The sequence below is a fragment of the Cololabis saira genome, chromosome 11, assembly GCF_033807715.1.
Source record: "Cololabis saira isolate AMF1-May2022 chromosome 11, fColSai1.1, whole genome shotgun sequence".
NCBI lineage: Eukaryota > Metazoa > Chordata > Actinopteri > Beloniformes > Belonidae > Cololabis > Cololabis saira.
In genome coordinates this window covers 12876383-12901971 of record NC_084597.1, presented here as the reverse complement: position 1 = coordinate 12901971, position 25589 = coordinate 12876383, and the positions used below count along the sequence as shown (strand labels likewise).

Genomic DNA, 25589 nt, shown 5'->3' with positions numbered 1-25589 from the left:
ATAATAATGTCATAATCCGTGTATATATCACGACCACGGATCCCATTGACTTTGCATAGTACTATATCCGTAGTGCTCCCATTAAAACCTCAATAAAACACTGCTAAAACAGCGTTAAAAACGTGCTTTTACAAACTGACAGTAAAAACAGTACCTTGCGCGACAAAAACGCATAATTTAGCCACTATAACAAAGAATAATATATAAATAATAATTATGTCATAATCCGTGTATATATCACGACCACGGATCCCATTGACTTTGCATAGTATTATATCCATGGTGCTCCCATTAAAACCTCAATAAAACACTGCTAAAACAGCGTTAAAAACATGGTCATACAAACTGACAGTAACAAACAGTACCTTGCATGACAAAAACGCATAATTTAGCCACTATAACAAAGAATAATATATAAATAATAATAATGTCATAATCCGTGTATATATCACGACCACGGATCCCATTGCCTTTGCATAGTACTATATCCGTGGTGCTCCCATTAAAACCTCAATAAAACACTGCTAAAACAGCGTTAAAAACATGCTTTTACAAACTGACAGTAAAAAACAGTACCTTGCGCGACAAAAACGCATAATTTAGCCACTATAACAAAGAATGATATATAAATAATAATAATGTCATAATCCGTGTATATATCACGACCACGGATCCCATTGACTTTGCATGGTACAATATCCGTGGTGCTCACACGTAATTATACCACTTTCCGTGTTCGTACCACGGAAAATAGTGGTGAGAGGTCGTGGGCATTTCACGGATCTTGTGAGATCAGGTTGTTTTTTAACCAGTGTGTAAATGTGTTTATTTCTGCTGCAAAGTAGGGCATTTTAACATGCCTCCAGTGGTCAGTCTATGAACTGTAACTTTTTTGAGTTGCAATAATCTGGAAGTCAAATTGGTATGAAAAAGGAACTAGCAGCTAGCATACCTGGATAATGTTGCAGCTTTAAAGAGTTGCAGTAAATGCTTATTCCACAATTGATTGAACTTTCCCTATTTGATTGTAAGGCAGGGATGGGGAACCCTGGTCCTCGAGGACCGGTATCCTGCATGTTTTAGATGTTTTCCCGCTTCAGCACACCGTGCTACTTAATAGCTGTGTCACCAACAGAGTTGCTGAACAAGCTGAAATGACCATTTCATTTGAATGAGGTGTGTTCACGCAAGGCGACATCTAAAACATGCACGACTGCGGCCACCAAAGACCAGGATCCCCCACCACTGTTGTAAAGCTAGCTGCTCGTGGTATGACAAGTAGACAGCTGTTAGCACACCCAGCTAATGTCACAGTAAATACGTAAAATATTCAACAGGACAAAGATTTGACTGTTGATTTTAAGAGTCATAATATACTGGGAAATTAGTTTTTGTTAACATGTTTTAATAGCAGTGTGTAGTCAAGTCCCACAGATCACAGCTACTTACTATTCTGTGTAGTTACATTTCATAGATTGGTTTTTATAAAAAACATAACATAATGTATTGTATGTGAGTGTACAGCTGTCTTCTGGATATTTGTTGTAATCTTCTGCTATATCACCTACATCCCTAGGTAACAAGATCTACATTTGTCAGTCAAGAAATTTGGTAGAAAAAGCAATTAAAAATGTCTATAGTGAACTGAATGTACACAAAAAATTCAAATTTCTTTCTATCTTAGCTGTTCATTTTATACTAAAATCAAAAATACCCGTCAACTATTTTCTAATATTTATTTTTTAAATCTGTATGAATACATTGGATCATTTTTTCCCCTTTTTTTTTGTTTCCCTTTTTTATTTATTGTTTTGATTATGAAGTTTGTGCCGAGGTCTCAGAAATGTAGGCATCAAATATAACACATCGGGCATAATAGGCTATGTTTAGTTTTTGAAACAAAATTAGAATTATGGCCCAATAGATACATTAATCAATAATACATCTGCTTTTTGAAAAGGTACCTGACATACATCTAAAGTGAGGAAGGAGTTGGTGTGCATACAGTATCACCCTGATAAACACAGAGAACAAGCTGAGGAAGGTACGTACAGGTGTTGGCGGTTCCGGTGGGTGGTGGCAGGTAGGAACCTGCTTTCCAGGACTTGGCTTTGAAGCCCTTCTTGCATCGCTGGCAGTCCTGGCCCGTGGTGTTGTGTTCACACTGGCACTGGAGGTTCCCATCAATCAGCAGGCACTGGGAGGCATGGAGGTTACACTTACACCTTTAAAGGGAACGAGAGGAGACAGTTGACATATGTGAGATGAAATGTTCATGTGACATGTGTGCATGTATGAGAGGCAGAGTGCATCCCACTGATTCCACACAAGGAAGCCCGATGAAGTTGTAATCACACTCTTGTTTTCACGCAGTTTTAATGAGGTTAAATAATTAAGGAGGTTTTTACCCAAGGACCTAAAAGCCGATGAGTACATCTACTGATTGTTGAGGATCTCGTGAACAGAAACGGTGCTCGTGTCTCATGGAACTAAACCGTATTGTTTTCCAGGTGTAAAACAAAATGTTGAAAAGAAGAGGATCTTGTAATTACACCTGAGAGGATGACACAGTAAGAAAAACTGTAATCCAAAAATAACTTATGGCATGCATCTAATATATATATATATATATATATATATATATATATATATATATATATATATATATATATATATATATATATATATGCATGTTTCCATGCACGAGTCGAAAATTAATCAGGAATAAGTGTTTAAAGAAAGAGGCAGATGAAATACAAACAGTGATGGAATACCCTTGAGAGTTGCTACTATCTCAGGTTTATTGTCACAGAGTTAAACAAGAGGAAAAAAAAACTATTTCTGTCTTAAAAGTCACTCAGAAAAAAGACAAGCAAAGAAACATTGCTTTACAATTTTAAGTCAAACAAGTAGCTAATACAGCTGGGTTAAAATCAAATGTTGAGCTTCTAGAAACTGTCATCCGTTTCTCAGCCAAAGGTTCCTGATTGAGGATTTGGACTTACCCCTAATTATGATCTTTTCCCAATCAAGAAACTTTATTTACCTTTGTTTTAATTGTTATGTGTATTTATTCATTTTTACTGTTTCTGTAAGCACAGTTTTTGGGTCGGCTAGTGGATGGCTGCTGGATGTAACAATAATGTGTCCTTGAACCCAAATGCTAACCAACTCCTTCTTATCACTCAGACAAACCAAACAGTGAATGAGGAGAAAAAGTACACGCCCCCCAAAAAAATTAAAAATAAATAAACACACAAATTAAAAGAAAGCCAGTGACTAACGGGTTCTTTATTGAGACCCGGAAGAAACCCAAACATTTAGAGATGTAAAAAAGCATTTTACTCCAGCAAAGGCCATTCAATAGAATTTTATCTTGATTATATTTTCATCTTTTAAAAGAACTGAAGCAAACCGTTACAGCTTTTCACTGTAGATCTAATTCAAAAAACAAATTAATTTACCCGCTCACCATCAAACACCTCTATTCGGGAGCAAAAAATGTTATGATTACTCCCTTTAAAACCTTCATGTCCTTGCGCGTGCATATGTGCACATTGACTCTGCAGAGGGCAGGGCCCAGGTGGGCTGATCTGGAGGTTGAAGTTCTGCCAGGAAGGAAATGAGGATCTTAAGGACACTCTGCAAGTACGACTTTAAATTACAGCCTTTTCCAGATGAGCGACCGGACTCCAATCCAGTTTGTTCCACTGGAGTGAACAGCTATCCGTCTGCATCAAATATTCAAAGAATGGCCTCTGTATTCTGGCGGGACGATGACTTCAATCTTCCCTGCTCACACTAATCTATTGTGCTCACTCACAAATGTTTTTTTTATCTTTTTATTTTATTTTTGTGCGGGCAGTTCAAATGCCAGTCACTGTTTGCAGCATTGCATATGCAAAAAATACTGAGGATTGAAAATTGGACACAGAAGGTTCACGAGAACGAAAGGAGGCAGTCAATCTCCAGGTTGCGTTTTATATCATGTGGGTAGCTTGCAGTCTTATAAATTATCCCCCTCCCCGTCCCCCTTCTTCTCTGATCAGTGAACATGCTGACAGGATATGCTGCGGAGAATCCATCCACCAACAGGGCCTTGTTTTCTGCCTGCATTCTGAAGGACACGAGCTGTCCACTTAGGGAAGACAGAAATTGAACATCTCTTTTTCATGGAGAAAATTGTGTATATGTGCAGGTGAATGTGTACCAAATGAAAAAGGTGTGTGCGTGTGTGTGCCCGCATGTGTTTCTGCTTCATGGGGTTGTGATGCATTTGTCTGAGAGTGTCGGCGACACACAACAAATCAGAGATGCAGACACGCAGTGACTAATGCCTGCGCTGAATGACTGACAGTGCCGAACATATCACTACTTCTCATCTCCGGCATCCTTGCTGATAAATCTCATCTGTCTGGTCTTGCAAGTGGAAGAGCTGAGCGCAGGAGTTGTAGTTTAAATCAATACAGAAGAAAGGAGCGATTTTCAAGGGACATTGCTGTGCAGTTTGTGTCATTCAGGCCTAATGGATGCCTCATACTCAAAGACACGGCCTCAGGTTTGTCAATTATTTAGACAGCTCACACGATTTGGACTCATATTAAAGCCTGCATGAGTTTGAAATATGTGTTTATAATGAAAAGCTGCTTTTAGCCTACGTTTTAACATAAACTTCTGTTAATTCTGAAGAAAGTTTGAATCATACAACATTGCAGCATGAAACTTCATGGACTCCTCACCCCCCTTGACCTTCCTCTCTGTCCTCTGTCTCATACTGCAGCCCATGAAGACCAGGAGCACTTCCAACCTTGCACTCCTTCCGCATGAATGATGTGACATTCCAACTTTTCATGTGCCGTGTCTCTTTGCACTCCGTCTTTCAGATGACAGCTTGCTCTGGGATTTTTCCTTATCCCTCTATTCAGTCCCTTTACACACAAATAATACATGGGCACAATCATATGTTAATGTGCAAGATGTCTGCCTTCACTGCAGAGTCATCAAAGCAGGAGTAGCAGCTATGAGCTGAAGGAAGTTACGACGGGACAGCTGGATGTACAACAATCCTGTCTGTTTACTTCAAGAGCAAGGAAGAGGGAGGATGAAATAAACAAAGGTGGAAAATGGAGAGCACAGAAAGAGTAGGCAGTAGTAGAGATGGAAGAAAGTGAGGAGTGCAAATTAGAGACCACTTTCAAGGTGGGGGTTTAATTAGCTGATTATGGGTCAGTGTTACCGTTCAGACTGCTTTACCGCTAGCAGCACTATGGAGCCGTTTTTCTGTGAGAAATGCCATAATAATGTTGTTTTTTGTTTAAACATGTACATGTAAGCATGTATATGTACATGTACTCCCCTGATTTCAAGCTGACAAACTCTAAGATGCCCCGAGATGAGGTTTTTATACAGATATTATATATTATTATATAACATACAGAGTGTACATGTGTGTCACACCTTTTTAAAGTGACGCAAAATAGCAAATTTACTGGCGGTCCAATTTATAATTGGATGAAATTAAAACAATTTTAAACTGTAGAAAACAATGTTGGCTAATACAGTATGGAGCCAAATCAAGGCCAAAAGTTTTGCTAATTTGAAAATAAAATTTGAATCTGAAAATTCTTTTTTTTTCAGCATAACAGAGAATGCGGGGGACGTTCCTCAGTCATGTTGCCTTCAGGAAACGTAGGTTGCAGAAGTTATCAGTAGAAGTTTGATTCGTGATTGGCAGTGGAAAAAACTGATGTTAGTGACACATTTCTGTTTAAAAAGCTGTTTTAGACCGTACTTGGCACCAATCGCAGTATAAAAGCAATAAACTATGCCAGACTGTACAGTTCAACAGCCACACTTTAAAGTATGACATTTCCCACTTCCACATACTACCGTGAACGCATCGCAGTATCGTTTGCGATGGCGGGGTGGACGCCAAAAAAGCTTTTTAAACAGAAATGTGTCACTAGTATCAGTTTTTTCCACTGCCAATCACGTGAATATAGTGTATATACAGTGTTGAATCATACTTCTACTGATAACTTCTGCAACCTACGATTCCTGAAGGCAACATGACTGAGGAACGTCCCCCGCCTTCTCTGTTCTGCTGTCACTCATGATGCCACGCCCCTCTCAGTTGATGCCACGCCCCCTACGCCAGATCGGGGCCCAAAGTCCGAAACTGAAAAAAAATTTGAAACTGAAAAAAAAGATTTGAAACTGAAAAAAAAAAGATGTGCAACTGAAAAAAAAGTTATGAAACTGAAAAAAAGATCTGATACTGAAAAAAAAATTGAAACTGTAAAAAATAATTTTCAGGTTCAAATTTTATTTTCAAATTAGCAAAACTTTTGGCCTTGATTTGGCTCCATAATCCAGGAAAATTGTTCTTTCTTATATGAAACACTGACTTCCACATTAGTTTCAATGGATGCCCTGCTTATGAACAACTATGAACACTACCAGTCAAAAAAAAGTGGAACGTGGTTGGAAAAATTAAGAAAAAAAAAATCAAGTGTGCTTCAAGTGATGTGTAAGTAATTGAAACCGGTGAAATTTTTCCATGGAGATTTCATCTCCCAAATTTACAAGTATTGACTGAATCCTAGCACCAAGTGTCAAAGCCCCAGGTCATGTAATGTTATATAATCCACACTGACTGACTCCTTTCAGCCTCAGTGGGCTACAAGATGACAAAATAATTAACAAAAGCCAATAACAATAAAGAGAAGAAAGAGAAATTCCAGCAGGAATCATTTTCACTCATGACTCATAAGTCATTGGTTAGTGTCTAAACATGTAGCTTAAAGGGGACCTATTATGGCATCTAATACCTATTTTAAACAGGCCGTGAATGTCTTAAAAACAAGCTTTTGATTGTTTTTGCTAAATAAATTAGATATTCAGCCTCTGAGCCATGTCTTTATCTTCCCCGTTTCTAACCTCCTTCTCTATGCGGGATTCTGAGTGGGCGGGGCTATGATAATGAGGCACTGTGCTGATTGGCTGCCTGAATGACACGATAAACCGCTACGGAAAAATGGCGGAAGCTCCGGCCGGCGGAGTTAGGCCGCGTTCAGACTGCAGGCAAATCTGATATATATCTGATTCCTTCTCATATCCGATTTTCAGGGCTGACTGTCCACACTGTTTTTAGCAAGTGTCCATATCGGATATGGCTCTGTTCAGACTGCGCCACATCATTGACTGATCTGACGGGTTGCCGTAGCAACGACGTCGGAGCGGAGGCGTCACCCAGCGCGTGTATTGTGTGAAGTCATGTATTTCTTTTATATATATAAAAAATCCCAAAATATCTGTAGCCTACCGTTTCTGATTGGGTCGGCACTGCGCATCATTTTTAGACATAACAATGAACGCATACAGCAAAAGTTGTGTGATCGGCGGAGGGACCCGGCGTCCCAGCAAAATGAGAAACAGAGAAAGGTGTTCAGAACAAAACCACCAGCAAACTAACAAACCAACCAACAAAGCTCAGAGTTAACAAAACGAACCAGCAATTAATAACTGGCAGCCTGGCTCCATAACTTCTCCTCCTAGGAGGAGAGGGGCTGACGGGCTGCAGGTTCAGGCTCACAGCGCGACTGAAGGCTGATTTATGGTTCCGCGTTACACCGACGCAGACCTACGGCGTAGGGTACGCGGCGACCCGCACCTACGTGGAAATGCGGTCTTTTTTTCTGCTATTAAAACATGATTTGTAATGTGAATTTGCAACACTCAAACTACAAATAATAGTTTTTGACGTGACATCAGAGATTGTACATGCTCTCTGTGAAAGGATGAGTAGCTCCACAACTGGAAATGGGCGGGTGGTTTGGAGCGTCTGGGACAGTCATATCCGATATGAGTGTTTGGACTGTTCAGACTGACACGCATCTGCCCAAATGAGATATGGATCGGATATGAAACTACCTCCTGGAGGTGGTTTCGATATCATGCGGTTTGGGACTGTTCAGACTTCAAAAGAGTCATCCAGTTTCAATCTGGATGGGCTAAAAATCGGATATTTGCCTGCAGTCTGAACGCGGCCTTAGTTGTGGGCGTGGTTTCACGCATTCACAGAATCTGAACGGCTCGTAGAAGCCACATCGCACTGGACGGCTCATCCGGGCGGCTGTACAGACACTGCAGAATTTGGTTGCTTTCCTCCTTCTCTGAGTTGGCAGGCTGAGGGGAGACCACTTTATATATGTTAAAGCAAGAAAAAACGTGTTTTTCATAATAGGTCCCCTTTAAAACATGCTTTTGCAAATTGATGTAATGTCACATGCATCTTTTGAATTAATAAAGTATTTTGAATTGAATAAGTATCAGCATTCAAAAGACTCTACAGAAGTGTTATCTAACTGTATCTTGTCTACTGTAGTTCAGCTCCGTCTTCCCAAAGTTATTTCGACCCTCAGTGTTTAATGATTTGGGTCTTCCTGTTTTAGACACAAGACTTGCAGCAATTAGAGGGATAAATAAGAAGAAGATAAACAAACATCAAGGGGAAGTCATGTGGTGGCAGAGTCTGAAAAAGCAGCTGGAAGCAGCAGTTAATGGTGCTTATCTGTCTTTTTACTGTAGTTGACGTGTATTCTTTTATCCCCCGTCAGGGACACAGTTATCAGTCCCTTCGCTCAGATTCTTTTTTTTTTTTTACTCTTCTCCCACTGCATTTCTCTGCTTTTGTTCCCAAAGTCCATCTACTGTAGCTGTGGTCTTTCTCTTCTCTCTGTTGTTTTCCATTTATCCCTCATCTCTTTCGTTGTATTCCCTTCCGTCAGTCCATGCAGCCGAAACCCATTTAGCTCTTCTGGTTCTGCTCATTGCACCAGTGTTCACTGAGGAGTGTATTGGGTAAATTGGGCTGTGGACATCTGCTTTAGAAGAGTGGGCAGAGGAGAAAATAAGGGGGATATAAATGATCCGGGAGAATGAGCAGTCGGTACAGCTGAGATTAGGGCAGCTGTGTCAAAGCCATGACAGTCGGCCTGACTCTGGCTGTGGCAGCGAGACCCGGAGGAGGAGGAGGAGAAGGAGGGTCTGCGGGGACATGTGCTAACCTGCGATGACAGGCCGTATTGATGCCGCTCTGACACAGCAGGAGGTCTCCCTCCTCTATTCTGTGTTCAATCAGCCGTCACAGAGAATGACCATTCCACACAACTCCTTCACCGCTGCTCGTCCGACCTGCCGTGGTAATACGAGAGGGAGAGTCTGACAGGTACAGTGTGTTGTGGCTGTTTTTGGAGAAGTTCCCCCATTTATCTCTAAACTCTACCCTTGTTTTATTCAGGGTAATGGGGGGTTGACACTGAGCTGATTCAAAAATAGACAAGTGTCCTTGGATTTATACCTGTGGCCACTTTAAGGCCCCGTTTACACGGAGCAAAAACGGTGGCGTTTTCATGCGTTTTGGCCGTTCGTTTACACGAAAACGAAGCTCAAAGTCACCAAAAACGATCATTTCTGAAAACTCCGGCCAAAGTGGAGATTTTCAAAAACTCCGTTTTCACGTTTGCTTGTAAACGGAGAGAAACGGACATTTAGGCTAAAGAACGTCACATTATGTAACAGAAACGTCACCAGCATCATTTGTGCGACTTGTGTTTACAATTTGTTTGGCCACCGTCGATATTTTCTTGTATTTTACCTGTTTTATATTCTAAAGTCACACTTAAAAGTAACTCCACTTCTCTGTCACTCCAAACGAAGGACTCTTGTTCCATCTTGGAAGTAACTGGCAGTCAAAGCTGATTTATGGTTCCGTGTTGCACCAACGCAGAGCCTACGGCGTAGGGTACGCGGCGACGCGCACCGTACGTAGGTTACGCCATCGATTTAACGCGGAACCATATTATTCAGGCTTCACACGTGTCATTTGTTGACGTTTTTTTCCAGGATTCTGATTGGCTAGCATAACTTTATGCTTCTCGTTACACTGCCCCCTGCAGGTTTGGATGCTCATAGCACCCTAAACAGCATATTTATGCGGGTTCGTGTAAACGAGGATATTTTTCAAAACGTAGAGGGGGAAATATCCGTTTTTGTAAATACCCCGCTATGTGTAAACGTAGCCTAAAATTACCATTTTATTTTCACAGTTGTCTTTTAAGAAACTGGAGCACTTGGAGAAAAAAAACCCTTGAAAACAGGAAGTTTAAAAATGATCCGTACAAAAAGGCCCAAGATGAGGATTAAAAATGAAACTGAACAAGCAGTCCAAACCACCACACCATCCACCGCTCTGACTGCTGTATATGCAACTCATGGAGCCATGAAAGGGCTGACCATAGACAACCGTGGGAAAGGGAGCAAAAAAACCTTCAAACAAACAAAAAACACTTGATCAATGAGATACAGGCGACTTTGATGCTTTAATACCTGCACATTTACAATGTACAATTGAAAATGTGCAGTGGGTATGTGAGCCAAACCTTTCTCTATTTAAGTGTCACACATTTAAAGGTAGGGTAAGCAATTTTGTGTAGAAAATGCAGAAGATCTCTGCCCATGGAGATGTGAGAATGGAGGCACTGTGCATCCAAACCATGACCAACATTGCTCCAGCCAATCTCCAATAACTGTGGGAGGGTAAATGTTTGTGCACATGAACTGGGATAGCGGGGGCTTCGATTGATTTGAGTGCATATTTTCTAAAGGAGGGTTGGAGGGAGGGAGAAATGTTTTATTTCATACATCAACAAAAGTGATGTCATCCCCAAAAAATTCCGTAGCCTGTCTTTTAATGCTGTATACACTGACTATGTTTACATGCAGTCAAAATTCGGGTTTGTTGCTAATATTCCGGTTACTGAAACATTCTGAATATTCCGTTTACATGCGTGAGCAAACAGGTATACATCTATACATGGTAATTAATCATTCGGAATATCTGGTTCAAACCAGCGACGAAGGGAGAACGTGATGACGTGATGACGCAATTACCGTCATTTCTGCTTCTTCTTCCTGTATCCAAATTCAAAACAAATGCTGCTTCGCACAACTTTTCGCTCACCTTCTTGTAAATCTCGCTATCCCGGTACTTTCTACCGTCTACAAATGCCAAAATGTTCATATCCTTCATTACATTTATAAAATGATTAGTCTCCTCCTCACTCCAAAAGTGTGGCATGGTCTTGCGTTTCTCCGTGTTTATAAGAACTTCCTGGACTCAAAAGACCAAGATTCCTTGTGAACAGAGCATGTGCAGAAAACAAATTCATGTTCCGTTTGATCGGGATATTCCGTTTGACGTTTAAATGACCGAATATTCGGGTTTTAAAAGGAGTAACCCAGGGCTCATATTCAGGTTTTTAAAAACCCGAATATGAGCAAATTCGGGTTATTCAAAGGGGTTATTAGTGTTTACATGTCCGTGCAAATTCGGGTTATTGCCAATATTCGGGTTTTAAAAGGGTTATCGACGGCATGTAAACGCAGTCACTGTTACCCATAAAGTATTTTTGAACTGAACTGAAATGGAAAAAAAAATACATTTTGCATTTATATGACATTTAGAAAGAAATGAACAAAGGAAGGCATGCAAAATAATGATAAACAAAAAGGGTTTCAGAAAGGTCACAAAATAGCAAGTGTAAGGGAAAAAAAAAGGGCAACGCGAGGTCAGCCAGATGAATCTGAAGGATTTAATAGGCAGCTTTGCATAATGAAAAAAACAGGAATTTGGTGCAGACAGCTGTGATTTTAATGGATCTGTTCTCATCTGTGTCAAGTTAGCTTTTATTCTGCTCTACTGTAAAATCAGTACAGCACCTTTGTAGCTCTTTTCTTGTGGACTTGTATGAATAGTTTCATGTCTGATGTGCATTTTGTCATCACTGCTAGTTTTTGAAGTTGCACCTATTCACCATCTACCGTTACTCTGGTTTTTCTGTCCAGTGATGACATGTTACACCCAGAAATACATTAGTGTTGTATTTATTTTTTAAAGTTGAATTTCCTGAGCAGCTTAATGACAGCGTGGATTATTTACTGGAATGACATCTGTCATATGAAATAATCTGTACACTGATGTAATGTACCTGACCTTTTGGGAAGAAGTTGAACACTGGAACTCCTCAGACATACTGTATGTCCAGTAGGAATGGGTGATATTTTACCGTTCACGATAAACCGTCAAAAATATTCCCCACGGTAAGAATTTGTCATCTCACGGTAAAAATGATAAATTAAGGAAATGAGCCAGAAAGAAAGAAAGAAATGAGCCTGAAAGAAAGAAAGAAAGAAAGAAATGAACCTGAAAGAAAGAAAGAAAGAAAGAAAGTAAGAAAGAAAGAAATGACCCTGAAAGTAAGAAATGAACCTGAAAGAAAGAAAGAAAGAAAGAAAGAAAGAAAGAAAGAAAGAAAGAAAGAAAGAAAGAAATGAGCCTGAAATAAAGAAAGAAGGAAAGAAAGAAATGAGCCTGAAAGAAAGAAAGAAATTAGCCTGAAGTAAAGAAAGAAAGAAAGAAAGAAAGAAAGAAAGAAAGAAAGAAAGAAAGAAAGAAAGAAAGAAAGAAAGAAAGAAAGAAAGAAAGAAAGAAAGAAAGAAAGAAAGAAAAAGTATTTTTTTTATCGTTATTTTTATCGTTATCGGGATAAATGCCAGAAATTATCGTGATACATTTTTTAGTCCATACCGCCCATCCCTAATGTCCAGTTAGGTTTATAGATCCAACGACCAAAGCATTTTTTGTAAATATAAGTACAGTAATATGTGAAAAGGTTACATGAATTTACAATGATGAAACCCATCACTATCAGGCAAGATTCCAATTTTTCCTCATTATGTTGATTCAAAAGTTTAATCTGAGTGACACTGGATAAACATTTTTGATGACGGGTTTTATCGAAGTTGACAAAAAATTTGAAAGTTTTGGCATTGTACTTTAAAAAAGAGAAAGTAAGCCAATATTCTAGTGCTTTTTTTCTTCTTTTGATTTTTGAGACTCCACTAAAGAGCTCAGAGTTTTATAATTCCATGTCCAAATGGGATCAAAAAAAAAAAAATCCTTCAGTATGCAGTCGGTACTGCATACTCAGTCCATCTTGTCTGAAACAAGCTGTTTTAATTCCCATTTCTTTATGGCCCCCTCCAAAAAAGCCCCCTTTCTTCTAAATACCAACTCCCGGAGACCTGTCGAGATGCAGCCCTAAGTGCTTGTAAGTTGTATACTGCCTGTAATTTGTGGACATCTCAGTGAGGAAGTAGAAAGAAGACAATGAATTTAATTGCTCATAGGCAGGGATGGATTTTACAAGTGTTTTATATTTTACCAGTGTAGTTTTGCTTTAAAAACTTCCCCTGGTGTTCAGCCTAAGCCGCTCACCAGTGATCTTTATTTCACGACACCACATCAACAACCATCATTTATCCATAGCTGATGGGATCATCTTTATGATCTCTGTTTTGGCATTCATGCAGTTTTAAAACAAGATCATATCAAACACATTCGGCACACATGATGCGGCATAGCTGAGGAGAACCATGGAGTACAGGTACCGTCCCCAACGGAGCATGCATGCTATGCTTTATCCTCATCCGTCACAGCTTTTTCTGTTTTTGGTTTCCATCTTTGATCAGTTTCATCTGAAAGTATTAGTCTAAAATATATAAGGTGATCATTACACAGAAAAGCAAAACTCACAACTATATTTTCTTAAAGCAAAAAAGAAGAATTCTGGTGTTTTTGTTTCATTTCAGTGAAGCGACAGGTCGTCGTTTTCAATCCTTCTCATGATGCATTTTCAATTTATGTGGTCAGATGGATGTACAGGTAAAACCCGCACACTGAGCAGATGTAATTTAAAAAAAGGAGTGAGTAGTTACTTACATAGTTTTCTGTAAGCAGAGCCAACAGAGTGCATCCCAATCACAACTGGAAGTTACCAAGCATAGGGCGGGAGTTGCATTGTGTTGCGATCATTGATCAGCAGCACGCCTTATTGGCTTCCGCTGATGTCTTTATCGCCACGTCCCCTCCCACTTCCTCCCCTGCCTGGCCTCGTAAATTCACAGCAGCTAATTGGACATGACTGCGTTTATGTTCCAGCTTCATAAATTTCTTTCTCTGAAGGGAGGGGATCGATTTTTCCTCGAGTGCAGCCCACCGTGGCAGCAGGAGCCATTCCCTCTGCTCTCCACCACACTTCACTTTCTTCTCTCTTTCTCTCTCTCTCTCTATTATTCATCTTCTCAGGTGCACCTCCAGTCTCTCTCAAGACTAAACAGGTAATCTATATCTGACCTCCCCTGCATTAGCGAGGGAAGCAGGAATAAGTGTGCATCTTTTCAATACTTTCATCGCACATTTTTGCGAGTTCCTCCCACTCTTTCACATTAGAAGCAGAACTGATGCCAGTTTAATAACAAATCATCCCTCCGAGCTCATTATCCATTTTTATCTAATGTGAACTGCAGAAAAAAAAAAAAAAACACCTCACACTTCCTGAATCAATTCTCCTTCCCTGTTGTTTCACTCATTTTGTACTTTCTCCGTTTTCAATGTTTTTTTTTTTTTGTCTCCACATGTATTTAAAAGGAACCCTGGCTATTAAGACATGTAGGTCTTAAAAGATAAATGTTGGTATCAATTATAACAATGTGATATAAAAAACCTTGTTGATGTCTTCGTTTTTATAAAATTTGAAAATATAATTTAACATGTAGGTCGCCATTGTTGTTTACATTCTGGGTAGTGACGTCAGACGGTGGCTCCTGCTAACCCCCGTACACTGTTTTGACACCCAGAAACAGGTGACGGTGCACCAGAAACACAGATCAAAACACAGCTAAACATTAAGGTGACGGCGGACCTACAAAAAAAAAAAAAAAAAAAAAGTACGGCGGACCTACAAAAAAAAAAAAAAAAAAGTACCGCACCATAAAGCATGAACTATAAAAACACCATAAAACTCAGACAGACTAACAGACCACACGTTTGGACCCAGCCCCGAGGCCGGTTTTAGGGGGGCGAACGTGCAAACGTGCATCCTCCCACCGGCGGCTCCATCCCAGCGTCGGCGAGAGCGGATGGCGGAGCGCTGCGGGCTCATAGAGCCACGGCTACGCCGACTACGCAGGAGCCCACGGCGTAGCCTACGGCGTAGACGGCGTAGCTGTGTCCAGCGTTGATGACAGACCAGAGGCTGAGGGGACTGGCCCGGGACTTTGACGAAACGGGAGACGCAGACTTCGCGTCAAATAGGCAAGAACATCTTTATTTGATTTAATGACGCCAGATCTGGCTGGGGTTTTTATTGTAGCATCGGTTATCTGCTAGTTGAAACGTGTGGTCTGTTAGTCTATGGTGTTTTATGGTGTTTTTATAGTTCATGCTTTATGGTGCGGTACTTTTTTTTTTTTTTTTTTTACTTTTTTGTAGGTGCGCCGTCACCTTAATGCTTAGCTGTGTTTTGATCTGTGTTTCTGGTGCGCCGTCACCTGTTTAGCTGTGTTTTCATCTGTTTCTGGGTGTCAAAACAGTGGACGGGGGCTAGCAGGAGCCACCGTCTGACGTCACTACCCAGAATGTAAACAACAATGGCGACCTACGAGTTAAATTATATTTTCAAATTTTATAAAAACGAAGACATCAACAAGGTTTTTTATATCACATTGTTATAATTGATACCAACATTTATCTTTTAAGACCTACATGTCTTAATAGCCAGGGTTCCTTTTAAAGCACAACGTTGTTTCTACCTTTCTTGTAACATAGCACTTGCAAACACAGTACTTTCACTTGTTAAGCTCATTGACTGTCAAAGTCACTAGATGCTTTGTTTTTTTTTTGCTCTCGAAAAAACTTTGTGATGCGTCAAGCAAAAAAAGACATCTTAAATTATTCAAAGCGGGGGAATGACCTCCATCATCTTTGCAATCTACACCCTGCGTGCATTTGTAGATGGTGTGTGTGCACTTTGCAGAGGATGTGGATCTCTGACCTCCCTGGTGTGTTTCTCTGATTATTCATTATTTATTTATCTATTGTCATTATTATTATGACATTTTGCTCCGAGTCAAAATATGTTCTTCATTTTGTGATCTTGCACTTTAATGCGGTATAAATGTAAGGGCACAGAGAAAGAGATGGTTTGGGACCGAGCTTGCGAGTTAATTATTTACACAGCATAAAGTACATGGTTATGGTGTGCATGCCAGGCTGGCTCACAGACCCGCGGACGGCCGTCTGATTGGTTGAGCGGCCTCACGTGACGCACGGAAGGCAGCTAAGCTCCACGTTGACGTACCCACTATGAAGAATTCACTGTATACACAGGACCAAAGAGCTGAATAATGGAGCTGGAGCACTTCCTGTTCTCCCGTTCAGACCTCAGAGGACTGTTTTCAGGAGTGCAGCAAGTGACAGAGCTATTTATTGAAACAGTTCAGGTATGGGTTGCAGCCCAGCTGTATGCTGTTTTTGCTGGCCTTTCAAACAACCTGGAGGAGTAACATCCAGGTTTTTTCTACATTAGGGTCTTGTCACCCGGGATTTTAAAATTAAATGCTGATCTTGCAGCCTCTTTAGTGCATGTATTAGGGATGGGCGGTATGGACTAAAAAATGTATCACGATAATTTCTGGCATTTATCCCGATAACGATAAAAATGGCGATAAAAAAAATACCAATTCAACTCCATCTTTTTAACTATAAATCTATCTCGCTCTCAGATCCGCCATGTTTGTTACACAAAAACGTCATCAACGGGAATTTATCCTTCTTTCTTTCTTTCTTTCTTTCTTTCTTTCTTTCTTTCTTTCTTTCTTTCTTTCTTTCTTTCTTTCTTTCTTTCTTTCTTTCTTTCTTTCTTTCTTTCTTTCTTTCTTTCTTTCTTTCTTTCTTTCTTTCTTTCTTTCTTTCTTTCTTTCCTCCTGCTCTCTCCTTCCTTCTTCCCTTCCTCTTTTCTCCCTTCCTTCCTTCCTTCCTTCCTTCCTTCCTTCCTTCCTTCCTTCCTTCCTTCCTTCCTTCCTTCCTTCCTTCCTTCCTTCCTTCCTTCCTTCCTTCCTTCCTTCCTTCCTTCCTTCCTTCCTTCCTTCCTTCCTTCTTTTTTCCCTTCCTTCCTTCTTTTTTCCCTTCCTTCCTTCCTTCCTTCTTTTTTCCCTTCCTTCCTTCCTTCTTTCCTTCCTTCCTTCCTTCCTTCCTTCCTTCCTTCCTTCCTTCCTTCCTTCCTTCCTTCCTTCCTTCCTTCCTTCCTTCCTTCCTTCCTTCCTTCCTTCCTTCCTTCCTTCACGTACGTAACGCAGAACCATAAATTGGACTTTACACAAAAACATCATCAACGGGAATTTATCATTTTTACCGTGAGATGACAAATTCTTACCGTGGGGAATTTTTTTGACGGTTTATCGTGAACGGTAAAATATCACCCATTCCTAGTGCATGTATATCAATATCTTTCGTTTGTTTTCTTATTTTCTAGTTCAAAAAGGGGGGGGGGGGGGAGCAACAAACTACAGATAGCAATAAGTACTACAGATAGAAGAATACTAAACTATTATTTTTCAGTGTAATTTATATTATCTAAGATGTGGACAGGTTCCAGTCCTTTTCAAGGTTCATGGCTGATTCTAATCTTTGCTTCCTTATCAGTTTATACATAATTTTCCCACAAAAAACAGGTTTTTAAGAAAAATTACTTTGTTGAATTCTGTGCTGCAATGAGGGCTTTGTACGCTGCAAACACATGACTGTATTTTGACTCTTTTCAGGTGAGACACAGTCTAAAACAATCAGATTATACCCAGCATTCTCACCATAACGCACCAGCATCAAGGTGATCACTCCTGCACTTTTAAATGGATTCAGACACTGTTTACTACTGTCTTTCCCATAAATGTCAAGAAAGAAGTACATTTTGAGGAGCACATTGAACAGTCTTTCAGACCTAAGAAGGGTTCCTTCTTTGGATATATGTGATAGAGTCAAAGCCATTTAGATCTTCGTCTGCTGATTGTTAGTTTTACCATGCAGTGCTGTCCTCTTTCATTTTTATTTCAATCTCACCTTACAGTTATTGATCAAAATGTCATTTTTGATTTCTTTTCCCCCATGAAAATGATCCCTTAATGCCTCAAGACAATAGATGTAACTTTAGACTCATGTAATTTGACCTGTGCATATATAAGTCGGTCCCCACTCTTCACTTCTCACCTTTCTGCACCTGTTCCCTTTTTATTCTGCTTGTTAAAGTACAGTACTCTGCTCTGAATGATGCCAGCTTGTGGCACAGGAGTAGTTTGGATGTCCAGGTTCAAACTGGACAACGTATCCTGAAGACGACTGTATGCAAATGGTTAAAGGGGACCTATTATGAAAAACACGTTTTTTCTTGCTTTAACATATATAAAGTGGTCTCCCCTCAGCCTGCCAACTCAGAGAAGGAGGAAAGCAACCAAATTCTGCAGTGTCTGTACAGCCGCCCGGATGAGCCATCCAGTGTGATGTGACTTCTACGAGCCGTTCAGATTCTGCTCCCTTTTGTTACGTAACGACGGGAGCGATGCGTGAAACCACGCCCACAACTAACTCCGCCTGCCGGAACTTCCGCCATTTTTTCATAGTGGTGTATTGCGTCATTCGCGTCATTGCGTCAGGGAGCCAATCAGCACAGAGCCTCATTATCATAGCCCCGCCCACTCAGAATCCCGAATACCTAAAATAGGTATTAGATGCCATAATAGGTCCCCTTTAAAGTGGCTTCATGAGGTCGTCCGTGATTGAAATATATTTCATTTATTTCTCAGCAATGTATAATTATACAAATCAATAAGATGCAGACCATCTGCTTAAGATCTACTGTAGCATTTTAATGAATATCAAATGTAAATTGTGTCCCGTGTAGGGTGAATTATATGAGGGCCAGAGAGGGGAACATTTTCATCATCTAAAACGATTCACACCTCGTAAATTTAATAGCAGTTTTAAAGAAAATACCCCCTTCATGCCATCACCTACTTAGAGAAATTAAATTACTAGTTTGTCAGCCTAAAACGCTATTTTCTGTCAAATTAGATTGTAAATGCTCTGACAGATGAAAGATTGTATGTCGTAGGGGAATACAGTCTGGAAAGGTCATCTGTTTTTAATGATTCATATATAAATTAAATGCATAAGTGGGTCATATTATTACCATTTGCTGCTGGTACAGTGTACAGTATGTTGTAACTTGTTTCAAATCTGAAGTTATTCTGCTATCATAGACTCATTTCCAACTTGAAGTAACATCTTATTATGATTATGGTGGAATACAGGCACTTGGACAGCCTACATTATAAAATGGTTATTAGTGTGATGTTCATGTTAGATAAACCTTGATCTTGATTAGCCACTCTGATAAATCTCACTTGATAAGATTACTTAATTTGATTTGTTACATATTAAACCTTGGCCGTCTAATCCTTGTTTTTAAGACTTGTTGTTGTTGTTGTTATGTAGTGGTGGAAACGCCCCGTAGTGATGGTGATCACTTAACCCAGAAGGACCAGATTGAGCATGTGTGTCCTGGAGTGTCATTTTCTATGATGATAATCAATGATTTTTTTCCTCTTTAAGAATTTAAATGTATTAATTTACAAATAAATAAAGAATTAGCTTTTTGTTCTATGTGTAAATCTGCTTTGGAGGCTGGGAAATTGAGGGAGAACAATCCTTTTTAGGGGCTTGGTGACAAATGCTTAGATTTGGGATTGCTTTTCAGGTAATTTGCTTATGATATAGCAAAAACTAGCAATATGGACATAGTAAACAAGGTCACAAACCTTCAGTGGGAGGTTCTTTAGTTTATCATCCATCTGTGTATATCTATCTTTAGAATACAGACGGAAATGAGATGCTGTGTAAAAGCCCCACATCAGCAATTCCACCCCAGGATACTAATGAAAAGTTATTGTACTTTAAATAACATTTGCTGAGCCGTATCACCTCTGAGTAGATCCACACTCTGAAGTCACGGGCCACTGTGAAGGGTGACGCTTATTAATTCAACCACAAAAGATATATTTTACTGACATTTTTTCACATTGCAGGTGTTAATTTAAGACCCTGTATGATAGAATTGTAATATTTGTGCATGATGAAAAACATCTGATGGTGTCATACTGGACCAGACAGGTCACACATTTTCTTGCAATAAGAGCGTCCAGCTTCGCTCCATCCAGCCCAGTCCATCCTGAGATCCCCACGTAACTGATATTAGAGTGAGACCTCCCTGCAGAGTCCTTACCGCTGCTGAATGTGTTTTAATGAACACCACTGCAGAGTAACACCTGGGGTGAGAGGAAATTGGGTGTGAGTAGGGAGGGGAGGGTGGGGGGGTACATATACATCCTCTTCTTGAAGATATGAACGAGGGTGAAGTCGCAATGGGAGAAGGGAGGCGACGGGAGAGATGAAAAAGTGATGAAGACGCGGAAACTCTGGGACAACATTGGGTTTGTTGGGAGGTTATTCCTGCTATGTGTGTCTCCAATCTCCCTAAGGGTGTTATGGATCTTTGCAGGTTCCCTAACGCATAAAAAAAACTTTGGGTTAAGGAGTTTGAACGGTATATCTATGACTTAATCGCGTAGGCCCAAAGTTGAGCCATGCATCTAATTTTTTTAAGTTCATCACAACTGGGTTTCCATTTATTCAAGTTAAGAAATATTTTGTAAAAGGTCTCATATACAGCCCCCAAACTCATGTACAAACTCACAGACACAGACCCATGCCAATACAAAACCCACATTTGTATACAACTGCAGAGTAGGCTCTTTTATACCCACTCCTGTGTATTAAAGCTGAATTCCAGGGAGACCACGCAGAGGGAGGATGCCTGGGGAAGAGGAGTTGAGTTGGGATCATCCAGAGGACAGGGGTTAATATAATTATCCTACTAAAACCTTGAGACTTATAGAACATCATTAGTCATAGCAAGAGAAGAGCTACCCGGGCCGCAGGCCAGGGGACAGGCGAGGAGAGGAGGAGGGGAAAAAAGAGGAGGAGGAAAGGATAGCTGCGAAACCCACCAGTGCACTTAACAAGACAATTAGTACAAGGGCTGAAAACTTGGGGAGTGAGAAATGATGTTCAGTAGCAATGATTTTTTTTTTTACATTACAGTCTACTTATAATTAAAAATCTTGTTGAATTCTGCGAACAAAGATTCATATTTGATATACTGTAAGGGCTCGATTTACTAAGATCCTAAATAAAGAGTACTAAATTGCGTGTGCACTGAAAAAGTTTGCACGTGCTGTTGTTGCGTGGTTTGCGGGTGATCAACTAAGATTGCGTGCGCAATTGATAACACGAAGACAAGAAGAGAAGTGTTCAGAACAGCGCAGAGCGCACACTAAAGGCTGATTTATGGTTCCGCGTCACACCAACGCAGAACCGACGGCGTAGGCTACGCGGCGACGCACACTGCACCGCGACCCTACGCCGTCGGCTACGCCGTCGATTTAACGCAGAACCATAATTCAGGCGAAGCTGCAGTCTCTGCGCTGATCCTGACACAGCGGGTCGGAGCGGATTTGGTCATGATGTTTAACCTGTGTTTTGTGATTAATAAGCACGGGTTTTAATTAAATGTAATTTACGAAGGATGATTTCACGTTCAATAAGATAAATAATCAATAAAATACAAAGTTTTGGCACAAAGGCTTGGCCTGCTTGTGGGCGAGTGGAGGGGGGCACAATAAAAGAAGGCGGCAAGATATAAGGCGGAAAACTAAAGAAAAAGTGGCCTTTAATAAAACTTGTGCAACCATTTTTAAAATAGCATGCAGCAGAATAAAGACTCTCTCTCTGCGTATGATTTTGGATGTCGCCTCCTTGCCACAATAACAGCAGCAGCAGATTAGCACCTTCCTTTCAAACGTATTAAATACAGACGCAATCACAATACGCGCAATTACTTTCAGGCTTGGTAAATCTCATTGCGCGTGGTAAATGGAGCAATTTGCATCTTCCCCTCCCAGTATTTAGGATTTCTGCCGGGTACGCCCCATATTGATTATTCATCAGGGCAAAAGTACTAACTGAATTGCGTGTGCAATTTTGCGCATTTCAGAGACGCAGTCGTCTTTGCACGCTGTTAGTAGATCAGCTGGCACTTTGGTTTGCGGGTGCTGTCAAGTTTGCACACGTTTTAACACACGCAAACCTTTAGTAAATCAGGCCCTAAGTGTATAATATACTCTCCCTTAGAGATATGGTGAGAAGTTCGGTACTAGGGACTCGGAGTAGAGTCGCTACTCCTCCGCATCGAGAGGCACCAGTTGAGCTGGTTTAGGCATCTTGTGAGGATGCCTCCTGGACACCTCCCTCGGGAGGTGTTTTGGGCCTCCAGGAAGCCTCTGGGAAGACCCAGAAACACACTGGAGAGATTATATCTTTTGGCTGGCCTGGGAAAGCTTTAGTATCTCCTCGGAGGAGCTGAAAGAGGTACCCGGGGAGAGGGAGGTCTGAGTCTCATCGCTAAGACTGCTGCCCCCGAGACCCGATCTCAAATAGGCGGAAGATAAGGGATGGATGGATAATTAATAAGGAACAAATAATAGAATACACTGACAAATCGACAAGTTTTCAGTGGAAGTACATTGAATCTCTTTGGAAACCACAATGAGTGACTGTATAACTCGTTGTTACGGGCTTCGCTTTCCTTTTTTTTTTTAAACAACTTGTGCTTCTAAAGAAGCAGAACAAAATCTGTTGATCTTTAAAAAAAATAAAGCTGAATCTTCAGATAAAGCTCAGTTTATACTAGTATTAGGGCCAAACTAAAAAAAATATAGGAAATTACGAGAATAAAGTCATAATATAATGAGAATAAAGTCGTAAAATTACGAGAATAAAGTCATAATGTTGCGAGAATAAAGTCGTAATAGAATAAAGTCGTAATATTATGAGAATAATGTCGTAATATTATGAGAATAAAGTCGTAATATTACGAGAATAAAGTCGTAATATTACGAGAATAAAGTCGTAACATTACGAGAATAAAGTGGTAATTTATGAGAACTCTAACAGGAAGAGCAGTATTCTCCCTGTGTTAAAATGAGGAATATTGAGCATCTTGTGAAGTTATATTTATATATTTATAATATATTTAATATTACGACTTTATTCTCGTAATATTACGACTTTATTCTCGTAATATTACGACTTTATTCTCAAAATATTACGACTTTATTCTCAAAATATTACGACTTTATTCTGGTAATATTATGTCTTTATTCTCGTAATTTTACGACTTTATTCTCGTAATGTTGCGACTTTATTCTCAAAATATTACGACTTTATTCTCAAAATATTACGACTTTATTCTGGTATTATTATGACTTTATTCTCGTAATTTCCATTTTTTTTGTCTTAGTTTGGCCCTAATACTCCGTCGTAGTTTTCAAGGTAGCGTAGACAAAAAAAAAATCACTTAAAATGATCAGCTCATGTGCCAATAATTTTGGGGGATTTATACTTGGTAATCGATCTTTAATTAACCATGTGGTTAATTACATTTATCCTCAGCTCTGTGTTTGCGAGAATACCCCTGGTGACTTGTTTAGCTGCATTGAAAACTTGCTGTCTGTCATGTCTCCGCAGCCCCTGGTGGGACAGCACTGCAGCACAAGTGAAAGTGTCTGACATCAAAAAGTGACTGATGACGGGATGAGCTGCTATGTTTCTCATTAACACACACGTGAGCTGCTCTTCCCTCTCTCTCACGTTCAGCCTCAAGTTGATGAGTTGTTTATCAGAACCTGTCAACATGCTTGTAACGACAGTCAAGATAAAGATGGCAGGATGTTTTTGATCATGCCATCCCTTTAATAACGCTATGCTAATTAATGTGGCTGACTGAGAACCAGCCATTTTTTCCAAGGACGCCCTCCCTCCACCTCATGTTGTCCCACTTGCATTTCCCAGCATGCTTTTCTGCTTTAAAGCATGCTTGCAGTATCAAGAGATTTCCCTCTCACCAGTTGGGAGGAAAGGCCCCATGCAAGCACTTAACTCTTTATTTTATTTGTGTTGTTAAAGGGATATTAATGGGATAGGTAAAAGGAGGGAGGGAAGGTGGGATCAGAGAAGAAAAATCGACTGAATAGGGCGGGGATGGAAAATAAGTATTCATCTGTGAAACAAAAGACGGAAAATAAGAGGAAAACAGGCAAAGTTGCTGACTTTGACTTTCCTCTTTCTGAGAGGAAATAAACTCTGATTATCAAATCAGTTACAACCATCGCGTCATAAATCATTGCATATGAGAGGAGCAATGACACATTCCTCATTGCGTTTCCTCTGCGTTCTGCATGCCTCTCTTTTCTAGGGAGTGCTCATGAATGATTTAAAAAGCGATCTGTTTCCGAGCCTCGTCTTGCCTCAGAGGGAGATAACTCGGAGGGGCGGAGTCTAAATGTGGTGGGAGGGGCCACCTGAAGATGAGTTACAGCACCAAGCGATGCTGGAATATTTCCTTCATGTGGGAAGGGAAAAAAAAAAAAGTTTTTTTTTTTTAAATGGCAAAACTCAAGTGCAAAGCGGTTTTCTCATCCAACAGAATCGACAGGGAAGTTTTCAAATATGTAGGTTGCTCTGTGGTGGCCCTGTGAAGTGGAGAATAATATTTACCGAGCATCACACCTCACATCATTCATCACAAAATCACACACCCTAGCTAGTCCCCTGAAACTAGGAGTTAATCCATCATCTGCCTCCCTCTGTTTTCTCCCCCTTTATCCAGGCTTGCACCTCCAATCCACTCACCTTCACTCTGCAGAGGACATGGAAGAAAAAAAAACTTTAGTGTTATTCAAGAATAGTCTGACAGTTTCCAAAGTCAGAGTCACCCTAAAAAGCCAATCAAGGCACAAAAAGGCTTGCGGCTCCACACAGGGAGCAGAGGGGAGGCGTCTGTTCTTCTGCGTGTTCGTTCGTGGAGAGGATGGACAAGCCCAGAAGCCACAGAGATTCCACACTATCTGCGCCGTCACCGTCATTCATGCTTCCACTACAACAATAAGCCTTTGTAACAGAAGGATTAGCCACCGAGAGCTGTTCAGGACCTAATTAGTTCTCCCCTCCGGATGCAGTGTCACTGCACATGTGCAAATCAGGATGACTTAAGGTTGCAGATTAGCAAGTTTGAATGACTATGTTTGGGCTGCACTTTAATTGTATCTTTGCACTTCTTTTTTTTTTTTAAATACTCACTATACTCAGCTTTTATTGTGCTCATAGGTCTTCCTGCACTCTAACGTTTGATAAAATAAGAATTAAAGATGATCAGAACTCGCATTTTCAACATAACAAGGGTTTTCTGGTGTTATTCAGGAATTCAGGATTATTCAGGAAAAGAGATGGTTTTCATGATTTACGGAATAAACACACTTTTAAACAGACAATGGCTCATACTACATTGAAAAAGATGTGCATTTCAGTGTATGGTATAACACTCTGGAACAATCTTGATGAAAGTGTGAAGGTCTGCAAGAACATCAGGCTATTCAAACGCTGCTATAAGCAGATTCTCATACTGAACTACCAACATTTGATGTTATAATGACCATGATTTTTTATTTTATTTTTTTGC

At 40.2% G+C, this 25589-nt stretch overlaps 1 protein-coding gene across 3 annotated transcripts in view; it reads right to left on the bottom strand.

Annotated features, from left to right (window-relative positions):
* ntng2b (netrin g2b) overlaps positions 1-25589 on the bottom strand; it is a 112601-nt gene that overhangs the window by 51155 nt on the left and 35857 nt on the right. For all 3 annotated transcript variants that reach the window (XM_061733752.1, XM_061733753.1, XM_061733754.1), the window contains exon 4: positions 2053-2225. In XM_061733752.1, coding sequence (XP_061589736.1) covers positions 2053-2225 — 173 coding nt within the window. The remainder of the gene's footprint in view (positions 1-2052; positions 2226-25589) is intronic.